At 40.7% G+C, this 19173-nt stretch overlaps 1 protein-coding gene across 4 annotated transcripts in view; it reads right to left on the bottom strand.

The window, feature by feature from the left end:
* EBF2 (EBF transcription factor 2) overlaps window positions 1-19173 on the bottom strand; it is a 316154-nt gene that overhangs the window by 66069 nt on the left and 230912 nt on the right. For all 4 annotated transcript variants that reach the window (XM_058194605.1, XM_058194604.1, XM_058194607.1 and 1 more), the window contains exon 8: window positions 1409-1526. In XM_058194605.1, coding sequence (XP_058050588.1) covers window positions 1409-1526 — 118 coding nt within the window. The remainder of the gene's footprint in view (window positions 1-1408; window positions 1527-19173) is intronic.

The raw sequence follows: 19173 nt of genomic DNA, 5'->3' as shown, positions 1-19173 counted from the left end.
ACCTGCTTTTGGCATTCCAACCTTGAGTCAAGCAAAGTCTTATCTAGTTTGCTGATATCGGACCCTATTGCTGAAGTCACAACTTGGACTCCTGCCTGCCCTGATAAACCTCGAAGGAACTTGGCAAGCTGTAGAGGCTTCGTTGCCAAGTTTGTTACGGACTTCCTTGACTCATTCGTTGGAGTGGGGGTGGGACACAACACTGTCATTTTCTGATATGTACTTAAACAGAACCATCCATTTCAAATTAGAAAACAAGATGCTATAATTTGAGAGAATTTCCTGCTGGGGTAGAATTTTGGGGTTGACTCAAACTGCCTTGGACGTTTGGTATATTGCACACATAGGCTTGATGATGCCTTCTAGACGTGTGCAGCCACACATTTTCTTTATCAAAGAGATGATGGACCATATAACTTGGGAGTTCTTCAAGATAGATTTCAGGAAAATCAAGCTTCTCAAAGTGTAGTTCTAGCATATACCTAGTGTTGGATATACAGTGGTACACAAGCTGGTACTCAACTACTTTGAACCTCATCGAATTTGGTACTCAATGCATTTTGACACAAAAATTTTGCCCAGTACTTATCGATTGTTTGGTACTTGATGTACAAACTAAAAGTCAGTGTCAGCTGCCTTGTAATTCACAACATTATTCCTTATAGGAAAAATGTGTTTGATGCTCATTTTTGATACTCATCGCACCTCCCAGAATCAATCAATGATGAGTACTGAGGTACCACTGTATATCCAAAGTAGATATACAAATGTCCACCAATTAATACTTCTACAGTATTCTTTATGTTCTTAAAATGTCATGCACTCCGGTCAAACGTAAAAATAGTGCCCACTAAGAGCATTTGTTTGAATGTATGCCCACCACTCTCATGACCAGGAGGACTAATAAGGCACACTTGATAAGAAAGAAGGAAAGAAATGTATTCAAATGTGCTCTCAAAGGACAACCTTGGAATATCTTAGGATGTGCAAAAAAACAAGTGTAGGAATTTGCAACTTGCCCTATTTTGGCATTTGGGAGGACCTGGCAAGTGACTGGCCAAAAATAGTCGACGACTATTCTCCAGGAGAGAAACTCAGTTCAATTTGATTTCACTGATCTTAAAAATGCATTCAAATTAATCACAATTAAACTGATTTTTTTCCCAGTTATATTTGTAAATGATTTTTCCTTCCAACCCATTGTTAAAATTACAACCTGGCATCAGGTTTTGGAAGACCTGAGGGAAAAACTTTATCCTAGAAGAATCCATGTGTGTAAAAATATTGGGATGGAGGTTTATGGTTAAAACTCATGCCACCAGACAAGTTATTTTGCATTCTTTTGAAGATAGCTTATCTTGGATGATTTATTCCACTATCGTTCTGAAGACCAGGGAAGTAAACTTACCTTCTGAAGGATCAAGTCTCCTTGCTCTTCGCCCATGTTTTGAGTTGTTGTGAACAAACATATTGTCTGATACTGCCAGGACATGCCCATCAACATTCACTGTTGTTGATAATACAACCTGGATGGAAAAAAAAAAAGCAAAAAATAGAAAGGCAGGTAAATTACATCTCCATGGTCCATGTTTCATTACCTAGCCAAGTTTAAGCTCTCATTCTTGCTTTGTAAAAGTAAATCCAGTCCTTTATAGCAGGGGTCTCCAACCTTGGCTACTTTAAGCCTGGAGGACTTCAGCTCCCAGAATTCCCCAGCCAGCTTTGCTTTGCTGGCTGGGGAATTCTGGGAGTTGAAGTCCTCCAGGCTTAAAGTTGCCAAGGTTGGAGACTCCTGCTTTATAGGGATTAACCTATTAAATGGGATGAAAAATAGCTTTTGTTTAATCTTGATTGCGATAATAGCAGCAATGTGTACTTGCCCAAGATGAAATGGGGGCCTCTGGTGGCTCAGCAGACTAAGTCTGTCTGTTATTAACACAGCTGCTTGCAATTACTGCAGGTTCAAGCCCCACCAGGCCCAAGGTTGACTCAGCCTTCCATCCTTTATAAGGTAGGTAAAATGAGGACCCAGATTGTTGGGGGCAATAAGTTGACTTTGTATATAATATACAAATGGATGAAGATTATTGCTGACATAGTGTAAGCCGCCCTGAGTCTTCGGAGAAGGGCGGGATATAAATTCAAATTTAAAAAAATGATTTTTTTTAAATTTACATTTATATCCCACCCTTCTCCGAAGACTCAGGGCGGCTTACAGTGTATAAGGCAATAGTCTCATTTTATTTGTATATTTTTACAGTTTGATTTCTGACAGCTGAATTGATTCAATTTGGATTGTCTATTCAAACAACCAAATAAACATGATTTGATCTGGTTCATCATTTTTTTTTAAAAAAAAATGTTCATCATTTTTTTTAAAAAAAAGTGTGTAAAATGAGGACCCAGATTGTTGGGGGGGCAATAAGTTGACTTTGTAAATATATACAAATAGAATAAGTTGACTTTGTAAATATATACAAATAGAATGAGACTATTGCCCTATACATTGTAAGCCGCCCTGAGTCTTCGGAGAAGGGCGGGGTATAAATGTAAACAAAAAAAACAAAAAAAAAAAACTTGATCACCGAATCAATTTGAATGGACCTGATTTAATTCAATAGGCCAGACCAGTTTTAGTACAAGGAGATGAGTTGATTTATAAACCAAACATTCAAATTGAATCTTCATGTAAAACAACTAAGCCTGTATTAAACATCACATCCTAAGGACATTAACAACATTGTCATGCTTTGATGCAACAGACTGTAGGTAGCTGTTCCTAAGTTTCTTAGCAGACAATGTCTCCAACCTCCTTTTGAAAAGCTGTGAATAGGTAGAAAGGGAAGATCCCAGTTTGAGGCAGTGATAAAGACATTAAAATAGGACCAGGGATACTCATATTCAAATCACCCTCAACCTTCAAGAGCAGAGTTGATGTTATGGGAAAAAATAAGAGAAAAGGTTTCTCTATTTGCCACCATGAGCTCCTAGTGGAAAGATGGTACATAAACATAACAAATGCATGACATCTCATGCGCATATAAGGTACATGCCAATCATTTTACCCCAAACGTTCAGATAACATGATGATATAAATGTTGACTGAATTAAGAAAATGGTCACCCTTCTCTAATTTCCCGTAATTCAAGTGAGTCTTCCCGGAGCAAATTTACTGAAGGTTACTGTGCATTAGCTATATGTCCTGTCTGAGATGAAACTTATGGAACTTTGGAATGTCCTTCCCAATGATATTTATCTGCCATCACCATTATCTTTAAGGATTGAACAAAACCATCCATTCTTCTTCGTTTTCTTTCTCCTCCTCCTCCTATGGTCCAGGGGAGGGCTGCTGGGGGTTCGCAGGGGTTCGGGAGAACCTCTAGCTAAAATTCTGTGCAGTTCCCACTCCTGGCTGGCCCCGCCCACCCTACCCCGCCCCTCCCATGAGTCCCCACGTGGCCTGTTTGGATGCAGGCAAGTGCAGGGCGCACACAGAGGCTCGGGGAGGGTGAAAAACGGGCCTACCGGAAGTTTGTTTCTGGCATCCAGAGGACCTCCGGAGTCTGGGGAGGCCATTTTGCCCCCGCCAACGGAGGCTCGAGGAAAGCCTCTGGAGCCCGGGGAGGGCAAAAACACTCGGAGGCCAACTAGGCCACGCCCACCATGGCCATGTCCACCCAGCAACCAAGCAGAGAACCCCTTGCTAAAAATTTTGAAGCCCACCCCTGATATGGTCATTTCTTTATTCAAAGTTGCTTCTCTAACTGGCTTGTAAAAACAATGCAACTCAAAGGAAGAGGAATGGAGACAGCAAAGGAAAACAGCCCTCATGTTATAAAGCTGTAACGGTTTGGGAATCTGATCATAACACTCTTCTGAGAGCTGTACTACTTAAAGACAGAATGAAAACAGCTCAAAGACAGGAAGAAGCCAAGGCACCAATCTCACTGCTGCGCTAACACGGTTGTTACATTTCCTGCCTTTCCCACTCCTGCTGTCTTAATGGGGCCAGTTCAAGATTGCAAGTAGGGGAAAGGCAGGGTTTGATGAATTGGCTTCTCAACAGAGCAGGTACTGTGCCTGATTTCCGAAAGGTGCTTTTTCAAAAGGCAACGGGACTTTGTTTTTCCCTGAAAACATTTTGCTTCTCATCCAAGAAGCTTCTTCAGTTCTCTTGGATGAGAAGCGAAACGTTTTCCAGGAAAAACGAAGTCCAGTTGCCTTTTGAAAAGAGCACCTTTGGGGAACAACCTGGATGACTGAGAATCTCCATTGACATTTATCCCTGATTTTATTCTCTTATTTTGCTGACACCTGGTGGAATGGCTGAAGAAAGTATGTCAGCAGATTTCTTGCTCAAAGTTTTATCCTTCCTTTGTGTTTTATTGAGTGATTTGTTTTCTTCTCTGTGTACTTTAGTCTTGTGCTCTTTTCTAAGCACACTAAATAAAGTGATTTGAACTTTACATAAAGTTTATAAAGGTGCATAGGTTTCTTGACCGGGATGCCTTATGCACGGTCACTCATGCTCTCGTCACTTCTCGTCTAGATTATTGCAATGCTCTCTACATGGGGCTACCCCTGAAGTGCACTTGGAGGCTCCAGTTAGTTCAGAATGCAGCTGCGCGGGTGATTGAGGGAGCCACACGTTGCTCCCGGGTAACACCGCTCCTGCGCAGTCTGCACTGGCTACCTGTAGTTTTTCGGGTGCGCTTCAAGGTGTTGGTTACCACCTTTAAAGCGCTCCATGGCTTAGGGCCCGGGTACTTACGGGACCGCCTGCTGTTACCTTATGCCTCCCACCGACCCGTACGCTCACACAGAGAGGGTCTTCTCAGGGTGCTGTCCGCCAAGCAATATCGGCTGGCGGCCCCCAGGGGAAGGGCCTTCTCTGTTGGAGCTCCTACCCTCTGGAACGAACTTCCCCCCGGTTTGCGCCAATTACCTGACCTTCGGACCTTTCGCCATGAACTGAAAACGTATCTGTTTATTCAAGCGGGACTGGCTTGATTTTTTAATTTTAAAATTTTTGAATTTTTTTAATAATTTTAATGGGGATACTTTAGTATGGGTCAATTTGACGGTTTTAATTCTCGGCCACTTATAGAATATGTATTTTAACTGTTGTTTTAATTTTGTATATTGAATTGTTTTAATCTGGCTGTACACCGCCCTGAGTCCTTCGGGAGAAGGGCGGATAAAAATCTAAATAATAAATAAATAAATAAAGGTGCATAAGTGCACCTGCGTGCCTACCATCCCTGTCCTAATATTCCCTTTTTACTTACTCTTTTCTTGTATCCAAATTATGTTTATACTTTTACCTGTTATCTTATATATGGTTGACAAGTAAATAAATAAATAAAATAAAAATAAATAAATAAATAAATAAAATAATCAATATTTTTTATGTTTGAGACAAAGGATTGCTTCTTCCAAAAATCTGAAAGTTGAAGATGCCTTTAGCATTGGTGACGGGATTGTGCCTTTCTCCACAGTTTAGTAGGCTGGCTAACTTTGGGTGAGTCATTTTCTTTCAGTCCATGATGTCAAGCTCAGAGTGACAAGCTGATTGGTCAATTCCTGGTGCAATCAAATGGATCAAAACTTGATGATCAAAAAAAAAAAAAGTGGACCCTGAACTTGCAGGAAAGTGCTAGGAAGTGTGGGGGAGAAGAAACTGCCTTACTGGGAAATATGCAGAAAAAAATATCTCCACAAAAGTGTCTTCCATACAGAAAAAAATATCAGGGCTAGAAAGTGAGAGACTGTGAAGAAAGGAGGGAGGGAGGGAGGGAGGGAGGGAGGGAGGGAGGGAGGGAGGGAGGGAGGGAGGAAGGAAGGAAGGAAGGAAGGAAGGAAGGAAGGAAGGAAGGAAGGAAGGAAGGAAGTTTCCAAGTGCCCATTATTACATCTTCCTGTAGTGAGTTCCACAGGCTAATTGCTTCCTTTTAATCTCTGTCTTCCATCATTCATCTCCCTTTAATCTGACCTGAATATCTTCTCATTCAGAAACACTCGCTGTTTCTAGGTGTCTAATTGAAGCATCTTGTGTGTAACCCATCGTAGAATATTAAAGAGACAAAAAGAGCCAACACTTGTAGAGGAAAGGTGGTTAAGAAATATAAAATATAAATAAATAAAACTTGCAGCATGCTTTGACAACATATAAGTAGCCTAGAAATAAAATGAAATGCTCCATTTCCAAGTTAAGAGCAGGCAAGACAAAACTGCAAAAAAACAAAACGAAACAGGAAGCTGTATGGATAAAGAAAATATTGGAAACATCCTCAGATTCAGGAAAACAACTTGAACGTTACAGTTATGAGCTTTAGTTCATGTTTGTGACAAGAGAGAGAAAAGAACAAAAACTTCACAAGGTGCAAGGAAGATTGCCTTAATCCTAGATAGCCCATTGTTAAAAGTCTTTAACAGCTGATGAATTATTTCCTTTCCTTTCTCCTCCCTTTCTTTGGCAAGGGAAGGGATCAGGGCAGGAAAACCGCTTTTTCTTTCTAGACCATGTTTGTGCTGACTGAACAAATGCATGCTCTTTTCTGCTCTCCCTCGCTCTCCTCAATATGAGTTTAATTCATTCCAAAAGGCACTTGTCATACTTTACATTAAAGGGTGCCTTTGCATTCCTGCCCCAAAACGTGTTGCTTTTGTGTGCCAAAAAGGTTTCGTCATTTGACAGTCTAGGTGGAGTTGGGACCTCGCTCCAAAGTGAACGGTTCCCCCATGACACGTGAGAGCTCCAGCAGATGCAGTTCATTATTTCCCCTTAAACAATGGAAATAAATTTTAATCTCTCGCTGGACAGCCCAGGCCACACTACGGCAAAAAGGGAATAAGGCTGAATTATTCCAGCGTCTGAAATATTTACGAGAGGTTTTAAATTGTAACCAAATGTAAACTGAAGAGTAGGTTGTTGCACCTTTATATAATAGACACAAATCTAACCGTCAAAGAGACAAAACGCTGCTTCCTAAACATCCATGGGATAGAGATAAATAGCCAACCACGTAACACGTTAATATATTTTACATCCAGATTAAAAATGTATACACTGTAAAGTTTAATTCCTAAGAAGCAGAGGAGGAGGGCATTCAGAAATCTTAGTGATTTGGCATCAAGGAAGATGCAGTAGGAGGCAAGGTTCATATCGTATAATGTTAGGTAGAATTTAGTTTCCAGTATGGAAGATAGGTGTTATGTCCCCCTCCCCACTTCACAGAGCAAATGCAAAGACGCGTGTCTCCCAGTCTTTTTATTTGCTACAGACCTGATTTTCTTCAGGGAGGAAATACTTGGCGGTGACCATGCAAAGGCCTGCCAAGTTCTGAGTCCGTTATCTCCTGTCCAAGATCCGTTGCCAAAACTCACTGACAAAGTCTTTTAACCCTCCAACAACCGAGCTGCAGTGCACCCTTGGTAGCTTTTTTGTCCGTCACAAGGGCCACATGGCAGCTCCACCCACTTTTATACCCTGTGGGGTGTGGCTCAGTGACTCAGCAATCTCTGAGCCTGCCACACCTTTTCCTCTGCTGTGCACACTTATCTTTTCGTCACTGCCTCGGATCAATCCAGGATTGATTGTCAGCAGCTGGGACTTGAGTTGTTGCCAGGGAGGAGGAGGGTGCGGGAGGGGGAGGTCTTGTCAGCTATTCCTCCTGGCCTGCAGCTTAAACTTGGGGCGGTGCCAGCGAGGAGGATCCTGGCGAGGGAGGCCTTGTTGGCTCCTCTCCCTCATTCTCCGAGTCACTCTCCTCCATGAAGACAGGCTCAGGGAGCGGAGTCACAACAATAGGTTTGGTAGATGTCCTAACTCTTCTGGCTATAGTAATGAAGGATTTCCTTCCCCGGTCTGGAAGTCACATTTAATCCAGAACAGGGGTCTCCAACCTTGGCAACTTTAAGACTTGTGGACTTCAACTCCAGAAGCTGGCTGAGGAATTCTGGGAGTTGAAATCCACAAGTCTTAAAGTTGCCAAGGTTGAAGACCCCTGATCCAGAACATAGCACTGTAATTATTTAGGTATTAAACAATTTATTATGGCTGCCCAACTCACCCATGGGAACTATGATATAGGCCAGGACTAAGGTCCAAACCCAGTGAAAAGTCAGTAAGATCCAATAAAGTTCACTCCTTTGTTTGGTGTTACATAATGGACAGAATCTTGCCAAACTAAAGTTATAACTTTCTAACCTGCTAGATATATCCTGAGAGATTCTAAGGACCGGTTACCCTCAACCGCTTCCCCCCTCCATCATCCAGTTCTGGACTGCTGAGAGTCTCTTAATCTGGACCTCTTTCTGAAGGTCCAGCAAAATACTCCCCCTCCTGCCAGGTGTAGGAAATCAGGAATCAGGATAAAGTTCAAAAGCACCATGAGTGTATTCCATGCAACCTCTATTCAAGAATCTGATCTACTAATAGTTGTTGTTAGTTGCGAAGTCATGTCCAACCCATTGCGACTCTATAGACAACATTCCTTCAGGCCTTTCTGTCCTCTACCATCCCCCAGAGTCCATTTAAGCTCACGTCAACGGCTTCAATGACTCCATCCAGCCACCTCATTCTCTGTCATCCCCATTTTCTTTTGCCCTCAATCTTTCCCAGCATTAGGTTCTTCTTCAGTGAGTCCTTCCTTCTCATTAGGTGGCCAAAATATTTGAGTTTCATCTTCAGGATCTGGCCCTTTAAAGAGCAGTCAGGGTTGAACTCCTCTAGGACTGACGGGTTTGATCACCTTGCATCCAAGGGACTCGCAGGAGTCTTCTCCAGCACCAGAGTTCAAAGGCCTCAATTCTTTGGCGCTCAGCCTTTCTTATGGTCCAACTTTCACAGCCATCCATTGCAACTGGGAACACCATAGCCTTGACTATGCACACTTTTGTTGGCAGGGTGGTGTCTCTGCATTAGTGATCTACTAATGGCCAAGGCAAATGGGTGCTGGATAAGAGTCAACAGACTTTAAGGGGAGCTGGACTTAGGTCTCTTTTGATGGTATATGAACTTATGATGCATTTGATCCTGTCCTCAGGCTTAGCCTGGTCATCTCCTACATCTCCTCTGCTGCTGCAGGTGCATATTCTGTTACAACTACTCAATATCTATTGTTCAAGGGCTGCTCTGGTTATTATGGTTATGCTGCTGCACAGAGTTCCAAATATTGACGATGACATTTAAGTTCTGAAGAATGTAATCTCCAGATACTTTGGCAATGACCTTCTATAACAGGCTGCTCATTCTTTTAAGAGCTGATGAGCATTCCCTATTCCGTGTCTCAAGGGTGGTGGAGGAAGAACCTTCTTGATGTCTGCACGGTGATAATCCATGCCTTTGATGGATCATGTAGGATGGCTCTTTGCCATCGTCTATCACTGGCTTTTTGCCAGTGTAAAGATTAGTGTTGTGCAAAATGTTTAAAAGATTTTGGCCGAAAGAAGACAGTTCCTAGTAATGAACAATGTTCCTGAACTATGCTTTTGATATTAGGCCAAGAGCCACAAATTGTTCACCTCTGGATTAAGGGCCATAGACAGCTGAGTGTTGGATGTTAAGGAATTTGCCACTAATTAGAGCTTCCACATATCTTATTCATGAACTCCAGTTACATTTGGCTGAGAAATTTTGGAAATGGGATGGTAGAAGAATCTTAGACCTAATCTACCAACGCAGCTCCATTTGCAAAGGATCTGGCTTTTGATTTCCTTTCACTATGATGCATTGTCACCATAATTAGAGGTGCCTTAACACTGTGGACTGCAATGGTTATTTAGTCCATGCACATTGCTACTGAATCATTTGCTGAACAGAAAGCATTGCTGAACAGATATTATATATTGAATAATGGAAAGTGCATAGTTCTGTGTGTGTGTGTGTGTGTGTGTGTGTGTGTGTGTGTGTGTGTTTAAAGGAAGCAGACATTCTTCCATAGTCTCCAGCTCCCAAGACCTCCCCTTCCACCAACCAACAGCTTTCCCCCAGTGAGTATTTCCTGGGTCATGGAGGGTGACCCTTTCCATCTGGAATCAATCAGTCAACTCCTGACAACTTCCTGAAACACCTCATTCCATTTCCTGTTCTCTCCCCCCTTCTCATCACCCCCCCAGTTAGCTCCACTCTTCAAAACTATAGGCCACAGCAGCTTAATGTTAGAGGGTCAACCACAGTTAGACTCCAAAACACTACACAAGAAAACCTTTGACCTTCAGAAATCTTTACATCTTAGCTAAACAAATCAAGGTCAATATTTCTTACCATTACCTTGTTAACCATTTAGATACTTTCTCCTTCCCTTTTTTTAAAAAAAATCAGACTCTTTGAATGACTTATCCATCAAGATAAGCCATCCTGGTCCATCCAGGATCATAAAGTGTGACATGTCTTTGTTTCCTTTAAAGGCCTTTGAGGCTGGTGAGGCCAATTGGCTTGAAAACCCCAAAGATGTCACCCTCTTTGGATAATTTTGTTACCTTAGTTACTTAAGCAGGCAGAGAAGATGCTTACTGATAAGAAACATTGCCATGATGAGGGCTTGTTGACTAAAATATTCTCTGTAGCTTCCTAGATATCAGTTCTGGTAAATGTAGTACCCTTCATCGGTCAAGAATAAGTCACTGAAAACATATTATACCCATGCATTCACGTGCATTATTTTCTTGGCATTTTCAACCTTCCCAAACTTCTCTCTTATGCCTATAGAGATACTCAATCATCCAGGTTATGGATGTCCCAGACATGGTTTTGAAGAGGCAACTGGACTTACTTTGTTTTTCCTTAAAGATATTTTGCTTTTTATCCAAGAAATTTCTTCAGTTCTGAAGAAGCTGTCTTCAGAAGTGAAATGTCTTCAAAGAAAAACAAAGAACGTCCAGTTGCCTCTTCAGAAAGCACCTTTGGGACTTCTTTCTTACGTTTCATCATGACCTTCCATAGGAAATGGAGCACCTCCTCTTCTCCATCAATGGTACGTCTTTTCAATGACTGCATCCCTTCCAGCAGAGCTTAGCCTTATTTTTTTTTTATTTTTTTTTTACATTTATACCCCGCCCTTCTCCGAAGACTCAGGGCGGCTTACAGTGTATAGGGCAATTGTGGATGAAAACGTCAAGGGTATCCATTGCAGCGTCAAACAATCTCTTCAGCCCTCCCCCATATCCATCTTAACTAAAGTGAATTAATTAAAAATAAAAGGATTTTAAAATACAGAAATCCCAACAGAACGCTTCATCTTTGAAGATGTTGATATCCTCACATGAGATGGTACATTTCTCATGTGAGTTGCTGCAGCAATTTCAGCTCACTGAACTCTAGTTTGGTAATCTAGTTTGGGCAATTTTCACAAGACTCCAGCAGCCTATATAATATTTAAGATGCCTGGGTCATTGGGCAAAATTGTGTGATACTGCCTGAGGACTGAGAAAGCTGCCAACTCATGCCCAAAGGCCCAGTCTATGGAAGTGTGCATATTTATACCTTCAGAACAGACGTCTTGTATCAAATCAGACCATTGGTCCATTTCACTCACCAATTTTGCCTGGAGGCAGCTTCCTGGCTTTTTTAACTGGATAATCTTATGATTGATCAGGGGACATTCTGCATGCACCCTAACTAGACCAAGTTATATAGACCAAGTTATCTCCAGAAACACTACACTATTAACCAGAGCATATAAAACATTTGCTAGACCAATTCTTGAATACAGCTCGCCTGTCTGGAACCCATACCACATTTCAGACATCAATACAATTGAACGTGTCCAGAAATATTTTACAAGAAGAATTCTCCACTCCCCTAAATACAACATAATACCTTATACCACCAGACTTGAAATCCTGGGTTTAGAAAATTTAGAACTCCACTGCCTTCAACATGACCTGAGTTTAACTCATAGAATCATCTATTACAATGTCCTTCCTGTTGAAGACTACTTCAGCTTCAATTGCAACAATAGACGAGCACACAATAGATTTAAGGTTAATGTTAACCGCTCCAATCTTGATTGCAGAAAATATGACTTCAGAAATAGAGTTGTTAATGCCTGGAATGCACTACCAGACTCTGTGGTCTCTTCCCAAAATCCCAAAAACTTCAACCAAAAACTGTCTACTATTGACCTCACCCCATTTCTAAGAGGTCTGTAAGGGGCGTGCATAAGAGCACAAGCATGCCTACCGTTCCTGTCCTATTGTTTCATTATATCCAATTAATATAGTTATTACATATTTATGCTTATATATATGCTTATATATCATATAGTTATTTCATATACTGTATGCTTATATATACTGTATGACAAAATAAAATAAATAAATAAATAAATAAATATATCCCCTCCTTAGATTAAAGTAACCAGGTTTCATTTTAAATTCTAGCGTTCCAAACATGCGATATCCAACTTTCCCCTGACATTCCTCAATTTTACATAAGTCTTTTCCTGGTGTAAAAGAAGCCAATCTTTTTCTTTTTATTCTCCTGTTGCTGAAATGTTTCTTTCAAATTTCTCATGGTTATGTTTTTGAACTTAGTAATGAACATTGGAGGTTTTCTTTAAAAAAAGAAAAAAGAAAAACTTGCTAATTTTTAAACAGGCAACATCAGCAAGAATCATCATCAGCTCAAGGGAGCCTTTATTTTATATATTATATTGGAAACAGCCCACAAAATTTCATATATTAAGCAAATTGCTTATGAGAATACAGGCAGATTTTCTTTTTTTTTTTAAAAAAAATACATTTAATGGAATGGAATAATATGAAGGTCACCATATCCCTGCCCGTATTCCTAATAATCTCACTAAGGCACATGGGAAAGAAGAGCATATTATTTTCTTTTCTTTCAATAATGCCATATTGCAATAGCGTTCCATATTATAACTTTTCTCAAACATAGTCTTAACTAACAAAAGACTTCATTTTCTTTCTTTTAATTTTCACAGTGACATATTCTGCCAGATCTAGAGAGCTTTTCAGATGCAGAAATCACTCTCGTGTTTTTAGTTGGTCCAGATCATTCACTAATGTAATTCGAACCTAACTAGCTGAATTTTCGGATGGATGGATGGATGGATGGATGGATGGATGGATGGATGGATGGATGATAAGCAATTGCCCCAGTAGTTATTGAAAGTAATGGGGTCAGTGTATTCTAAAACTATTTCCTTGACAAACGGACATATTCTAAGAGAAAATACCTTATTGCTTGTGTTAAGTGCATCAAAGTTGGTGCCGTTTATTCGTTCTCTGCTATAATGCAAAGTAGAGATCCTTTAAAACTCTCACTAGAAACAATACTTTGAGCAAATTTCTGAGGTTTTTCTTCACTTGCTATTCTCTGGGAAGCAAAAACAGTCCACTTTTCTGGAATTGCCTTGATATTTCCCGACTTTTCTGTGGGAGATGGTAATTGTTAATCTTCTTTGGAATAATATTAAATTGAGGGATTTTAGATAAAGAGGAAAAAAAACAACAACCATGTTGCTAAAACAGTTGCTGTCACTGCCATTTGCAAGGACAGAAATAAAAAACCAACCAGGATAGGGACTTGAGCTGAAATCATTGTACTGTAGTGAAAACTAGAAGAGAGAAAGACAATTCCTATGGCATCGGGGGGGGGGGGAATTGGTCAACTTATTCTCCTCATTCTGAATGAGAAACTTTGCATACAACTCTACTTCCAAAGGAGGGGGGAAAATCATCCAACATCTGGAAGCAATATAAAATGCCCAATGTACATTCTTCTTTATAGCTGTACAGTTACACTAATGTGATTTTCTACTTGAGCTAAAGTGATATATATTCAATGTAAGTAGGAGAAAAATGACCCATAGCAGTCTTCCTTTCTGTTCCCCCCTCTCCCTTTTTTCCCGGCAAGTTTCCCAGAGATATTAGTAAGGATTCTGCTGTTAGGTGGAAGAGATAAAATAAAGGATAAATTGCCTTTATGCGTGTGCACAGATTAGTTAATAAGGATTAGCTCATTTTTAACACTATTCATTTGGAGAATATACAATGGGTGAGGTTAAATCATGGTCAAAAAGAGAATGGAATTCAAAGGCCTGACTAGATGTAATTCCAGTTCCTCCCAAATTTGAAAGTAGTAGTTTATTAGTTGCGGACAACATCCAGTAACAATTACGATAAAAGGAAACTATGTTTTAAAAAATGAGGTGCTGTTAGATTTTGGAAAGCCCATGATCAAGATGGTCTTTCGTAGAACCTGATGGACTATAGGTTCGTTTCAAATTCTGATGGCACTTTACTTCATCCCATATCACGGAACCCAGCTATCCTTAAAAAAAATATTTTTAATATGGGAGTTTTCCTTTTCATGTTTTCAACTGCAGAGAAATTAGTCCTTGTTGAATCGAATTTGCACATCCTGGAAGATTTGCGTACAAAATATCTGTCTTAGGTATTACATTCTGAATTATGAACTAATGACATGTAAGCCTTATGCATGTAGGATCTCAGCCAATGTTAGGGATTCTTCTCAGTGTATAATAACTAAAACTAGGAACACAGTTCAATCCATCATTACTGTTGCATTCTCGTAGATACTAGCTTCTTTTACTCAGATATTTCATTATTCTACACTTAACTTTTTTGGAGTTGGGAGTTCCTCTTTGTCTTCTATGTGCTACAATCCCACCTCTACTAACCAGAGCATACAAAACATTTGCCAGACCTATTCTTGAATACAGCTCATCTGTCTGGAACCCATACCACATCTCTGACATGAATACTATCGAACGCATCCAGAAATATTTTACTAGAAGAGTTCTTCGCTCCTCCAAAAACAACAAAATACCTTATACCACCAGACTTGGAATCCTGGGATTAGAAAACTTAGAACTCCGCCGACTCCGACATGATCTGCGTTTAACACACAGAATCATCTATTGTAATATCCTTCCTGTAAAAGACTACTTCAACTTCAATCGCAACAATACAAGAGCAAACAATAGATTCAAACTTAATGTCAATCGCTTCAAACTTGATTGCAGAAAATATGACTTCTGTAACAGAGTTGTTAATGCTTGGAACTCATTACCTGACTCCATAGTCTCTACTCAAAACCCCAAAATCTTCAACCAAAAACTGTCTACTATTGACCTCACCCCATTCCTAAAAGGACTATAAGGGGCGTGCATAAGAGCACAAAAGTGCCTATCATTCCTGTTCTATTGTTCCCTTCATTATAGTATTATATGCATACTTTTACTTATACTTTTACTTATATATACTTTTTTCTCTCATGATGGGTTATTGTTTATGTTGATGATTGTATATACTGTTGTGACAAAATGAAATTAAAAAAAAACATGAAATCCTTACGCTATAAAGTTATATATGGATCTCTAAGTGCTGGGATGGCAAGAAATATACTGTATCTGTCCCCAGTCTAGATGACACAATTGTCTCATCTAGGTATTCTCATCTCCCCAACCCTGCATGTTAAGAATATTCAGGTTAATGTATTTTTGATACCTGGGAATACATTGTGGGATTCTTTCTCCAGAATCTAGGAAGCTTTATGGATTATAAGATTTATTCACAGTCACGATATGTGCTGGGAAAGGTGAAAAGCTGTGCTTCTTCTTCATATATGTCAACCTTCTTTTTCATGCACACAATTTGTCCTTTCAGAGGATGCTATAAAGAGGCATGGCAAAAACTCTGATCTAAAATGATATAGCCAAGTCCTAGTATGATTGCTACGCCATACTAGGACTTGGATCCAACTCAGCTTTGTCAGAAAATTCATTCGGTCCAGATCCAACTAAATTGTATCCTAGGACTTGGGGAATGGAATGGCATGGCGAAAGTACGATGTTTGTTATATTGCAGTTTTTTGGGAAAAAGATGGACCATGTTTAAGAGGTTGGGAGTGTAACATAGTCTCTTGACCTCTTGAACAATCTCATGAGTGATGCTGTGATATTCTTAGAAGAGACAAGGAAATATCTGGAAAGTAAAAGACTGCCAGATGATTTTTTTTTCTCTCATTTCTATCCTTAAAAACCGAAATCTCTGAAAAATAAGTAGAACCCTAGAAATGCAATCATTTTGTCACAAATTCGGGTAAACTTAGGGTGCTGGAAATTGTATACTGCTCATGGGCTGTGGTTTTCTCATCCCAATATAAATATTTAACATTTGTTAAAAAGAGTTTTTTTTCCTTCTTACTTCATTTAACAATAAAGGCTATTCCATGTTCTGGCTCCTATTAAGTTCTGGGTCAAAGGCTGAACATTTCTGACTTTTCTAAAATTTGTTTACAAATTGATTTCAGTTTCAGCAATTTCCTATCTGACTGCTGAGCTGTATGCAAAGCAGATGGTCTTATGGACTGAAAGGAGAGGCTGTAGACCCTTGGCCAAAGCAAAGCAGTTGGGGGTGGAGTAAGTATATTGGGGTGGGGCGGACTAACTAAGAAACCAATCTGAATATCCCAATGCAAGAAAGTAGGAACAAATCTTTGGAATAAATAGCCTCTACTAAGGGAGCGTGAAATGTGAAACCCTTCAGATATTGTTTTTGGAGATTCTCAGTCATCCAGGTCATGGTTGTCCCAAAGGTGCTTTTTTTCAAGAGGCAACTGGACTTGTTTCTTTTTGAGGATGTTATGCTTTTCATCCAGTAAGAGCTGAAGAAGCTTCTTGGATGGGAAGCAAAATGTCTTCTAGGAAAAACAAAGAACAGTTGCCTTTTGAAAAAGCACCTCCTTTTTTTTGCATTTATATCCCGCCCTTCTCCGAAAACTCAGGGCGGCTTACATTGTGTTAAGCAATAGTCTTCATCCATTTGTATATTATATACAAAGTCAACTTATTGCCCCCAACAATCTGGGTCCTCATTTTACCTACCTTATAAAGGATGGAAGGCTGAGTCAACCTTGGGCCCGGTGGGACTTGAACCTGCAGTAATTGCAAGCAGCTGCTGTTAATAACAGACTGTCTTAGCAGTCTGAGCCACCAGAGACTCAGAGACCTTTGGGACAGCCATGACCTGGATGATCAACAATCTCCATAGACCTCTTGTAAGGGAGGTTAACATGAAGCAGAGGCTTAATACAACTATTTTCCTGAAAGTGGTAGTAATTGCCAAACATCCATATCCCAAAGGTGCTTTTTCAAGAGGCAACTGGACTTCCTGGTTTTTATTGGAAGACCTTTCGCTTCTCGTCCAAGAAGCTTCTTCAGCAGAGCAGAAGAGCAGAGCTGAAGAAGCTTCTGGGATGAGAAGCAAAACGTCTTCAAAGAAAAAAACCAGAAAGTCAAGTTGCCTCTTAAAAAAAGCACCTTTGGGACTCTTCAGATATTGTTGAACACAAATAATTCTTGACTTTCGACCATTCATTTAACAATGTTAAATGGCCTTGGAAAAAATGACTTACAACCTGTCCTTGAAGTTACAACCACTGCACCACCTCAGCGGTCACATAATCATTACTTGGCAACTGGCTCGCATTTATGACAGAGGTGGGTTTCAGCAGGTTCTGACCAGTTCCAGAGAACCGGTAGCGGAAATTTCGAGTAGTTCAGAGAACCAATAGTAAAAATTCTGACTGTCCCCGCCCCCATCTATTCTCTGCCTCCCAAGTCCCAGCTGATGGAGAGGAAATGGGGATTTTGCAGTAAACTTCCCCTGGAGTGGGGAGGGAATGGAGTTTTTACAGTAACCTTCCCTTGCCACACCCACCAAGCCACTCCCATAGAACAGGTAGAAAAAAAATTGAAACCCGCCACTAATTTATGACCGTTGTAGCATCTTGCTGTCAGTGATCGTGATTTATCATCTTCCAATATATAAAGTCAGCTGAGAAAGATTCTCTCACCAACCATGTGATTTGCTTAACCACCTGACAAAAATGGTTGTAAAATTGGGTTCGCTCATATGGTGATTTGTTTAATAACCACAGTGATAGGAATTCTGATCCTAATTAGGGTCATAAATCAAGGACTATCCCGGCAGCCTTAGACAGTATAGCTGACAGAGAAGAATGGTGGAACCCTTGATCTTACAATATTTCAGGGCATGTCCCTCATGCAGGATAAGGGGATGAGATTTATGAACAGCTGCCTGATATGGTGAGCCACTGAGGCAGGAACGAGAAACAATGGATTGAAACTAATCAAGGAGAGAAGCAACCTGGAATTAAGGAGAAACTTACTAACAGTTGTGGGTGCTTCATTACTGGAGGTTTTTAAGAGACTGGACAGCCACTTGTCTGAAATAGTATAGGGCAGTGTTGGTGAACCTTTTCGGCACCGAGTGCCAAAATGGGAGCATGCGCCGGAAACTGGAAGACCAGAAGAGCAGCCGCCCGCTGTGCATGCATGTGCTGGGAAGATGATCTTCCAATTTCCGGCACGTGCAAGCATACCAGCCACCTGGTCTTCCGGTGTATGGCACACATCCATGCACGAAGCCCAGCTGGCTGGTGCGCATGCATGTGCTAGAAACCGGAAGAGCAGCCACCCAGTGTGCACCGGGCACTGCTCATCTGATTTCTGGCACTTCCGCATGTGAAGACAAGCTGGCCGGCACACCAGAATCTGGAATACCAATGGGCAATGGCTTGCATGCCCAGAGAGATGGTTCTCCATCACTGGTATAGAATCTCCTACTTGAGCACAGGGTTGGACTAGAACAGGGGTCTCCAACCTTGTCAACTTTAAGACCTGTGGACTTCAACTCTGGGAGTTGAAATCCACAGGTCTTAAAGTTGACAAGGTTGGAGACCCCTGGACTAGAAGACCTCCAAGGTCCTTTCCAGCTCTATTCTGATTGATTGAGCTTCAGAGGACTGTTTGTCTAGACGTGGCCTCAAGCTCCACACTGACTCTGCCCATCCAGGATATTTTCTAACCCAAGAAATATGAACTCAGCATCAGGGAGTTAAGTACTTCCTGTACTGATTGATGTTTGCTGGAATAAGAAGGCCTTCCTGAGCAATGGTTTATTTTTCAATCCTTAGTTATTCTTTGGGCTTGAGTTATGCCTTAGTTCACAATCCCATCCCACAATTTATAAGTCCTAATTTTGTGGCCTAAAAGATGTGGTGGCTCAGGGGCTAAGACAGCTGAGTTTGTCAATTGGAAGGTCGGCAGTTTGGTGGTTCAAATCCTAGTGCTGCCGTGTAACGGGGTGAGCTCCCGT

Source organism: Ahaetulla prasina, chromosome 9 (assembly GCF_028640845.1).
Source record: "Ahaetulla prasina isolate Xishuangbanna chromosome 9, ASM2864084v1, whole genome shotgun sequence".
Classification (NCBI taxonomy): Eukaryota; Metazoa; Chordata; class Lepidosauria; order Squamata; family Colubridae; genus Ahaetulla; species Ahaetulla prasina.
Note: the sequence above shows the minus strand (reverse complement) of the source record. Positions and strands in the feature narration are given on the sequence as shown.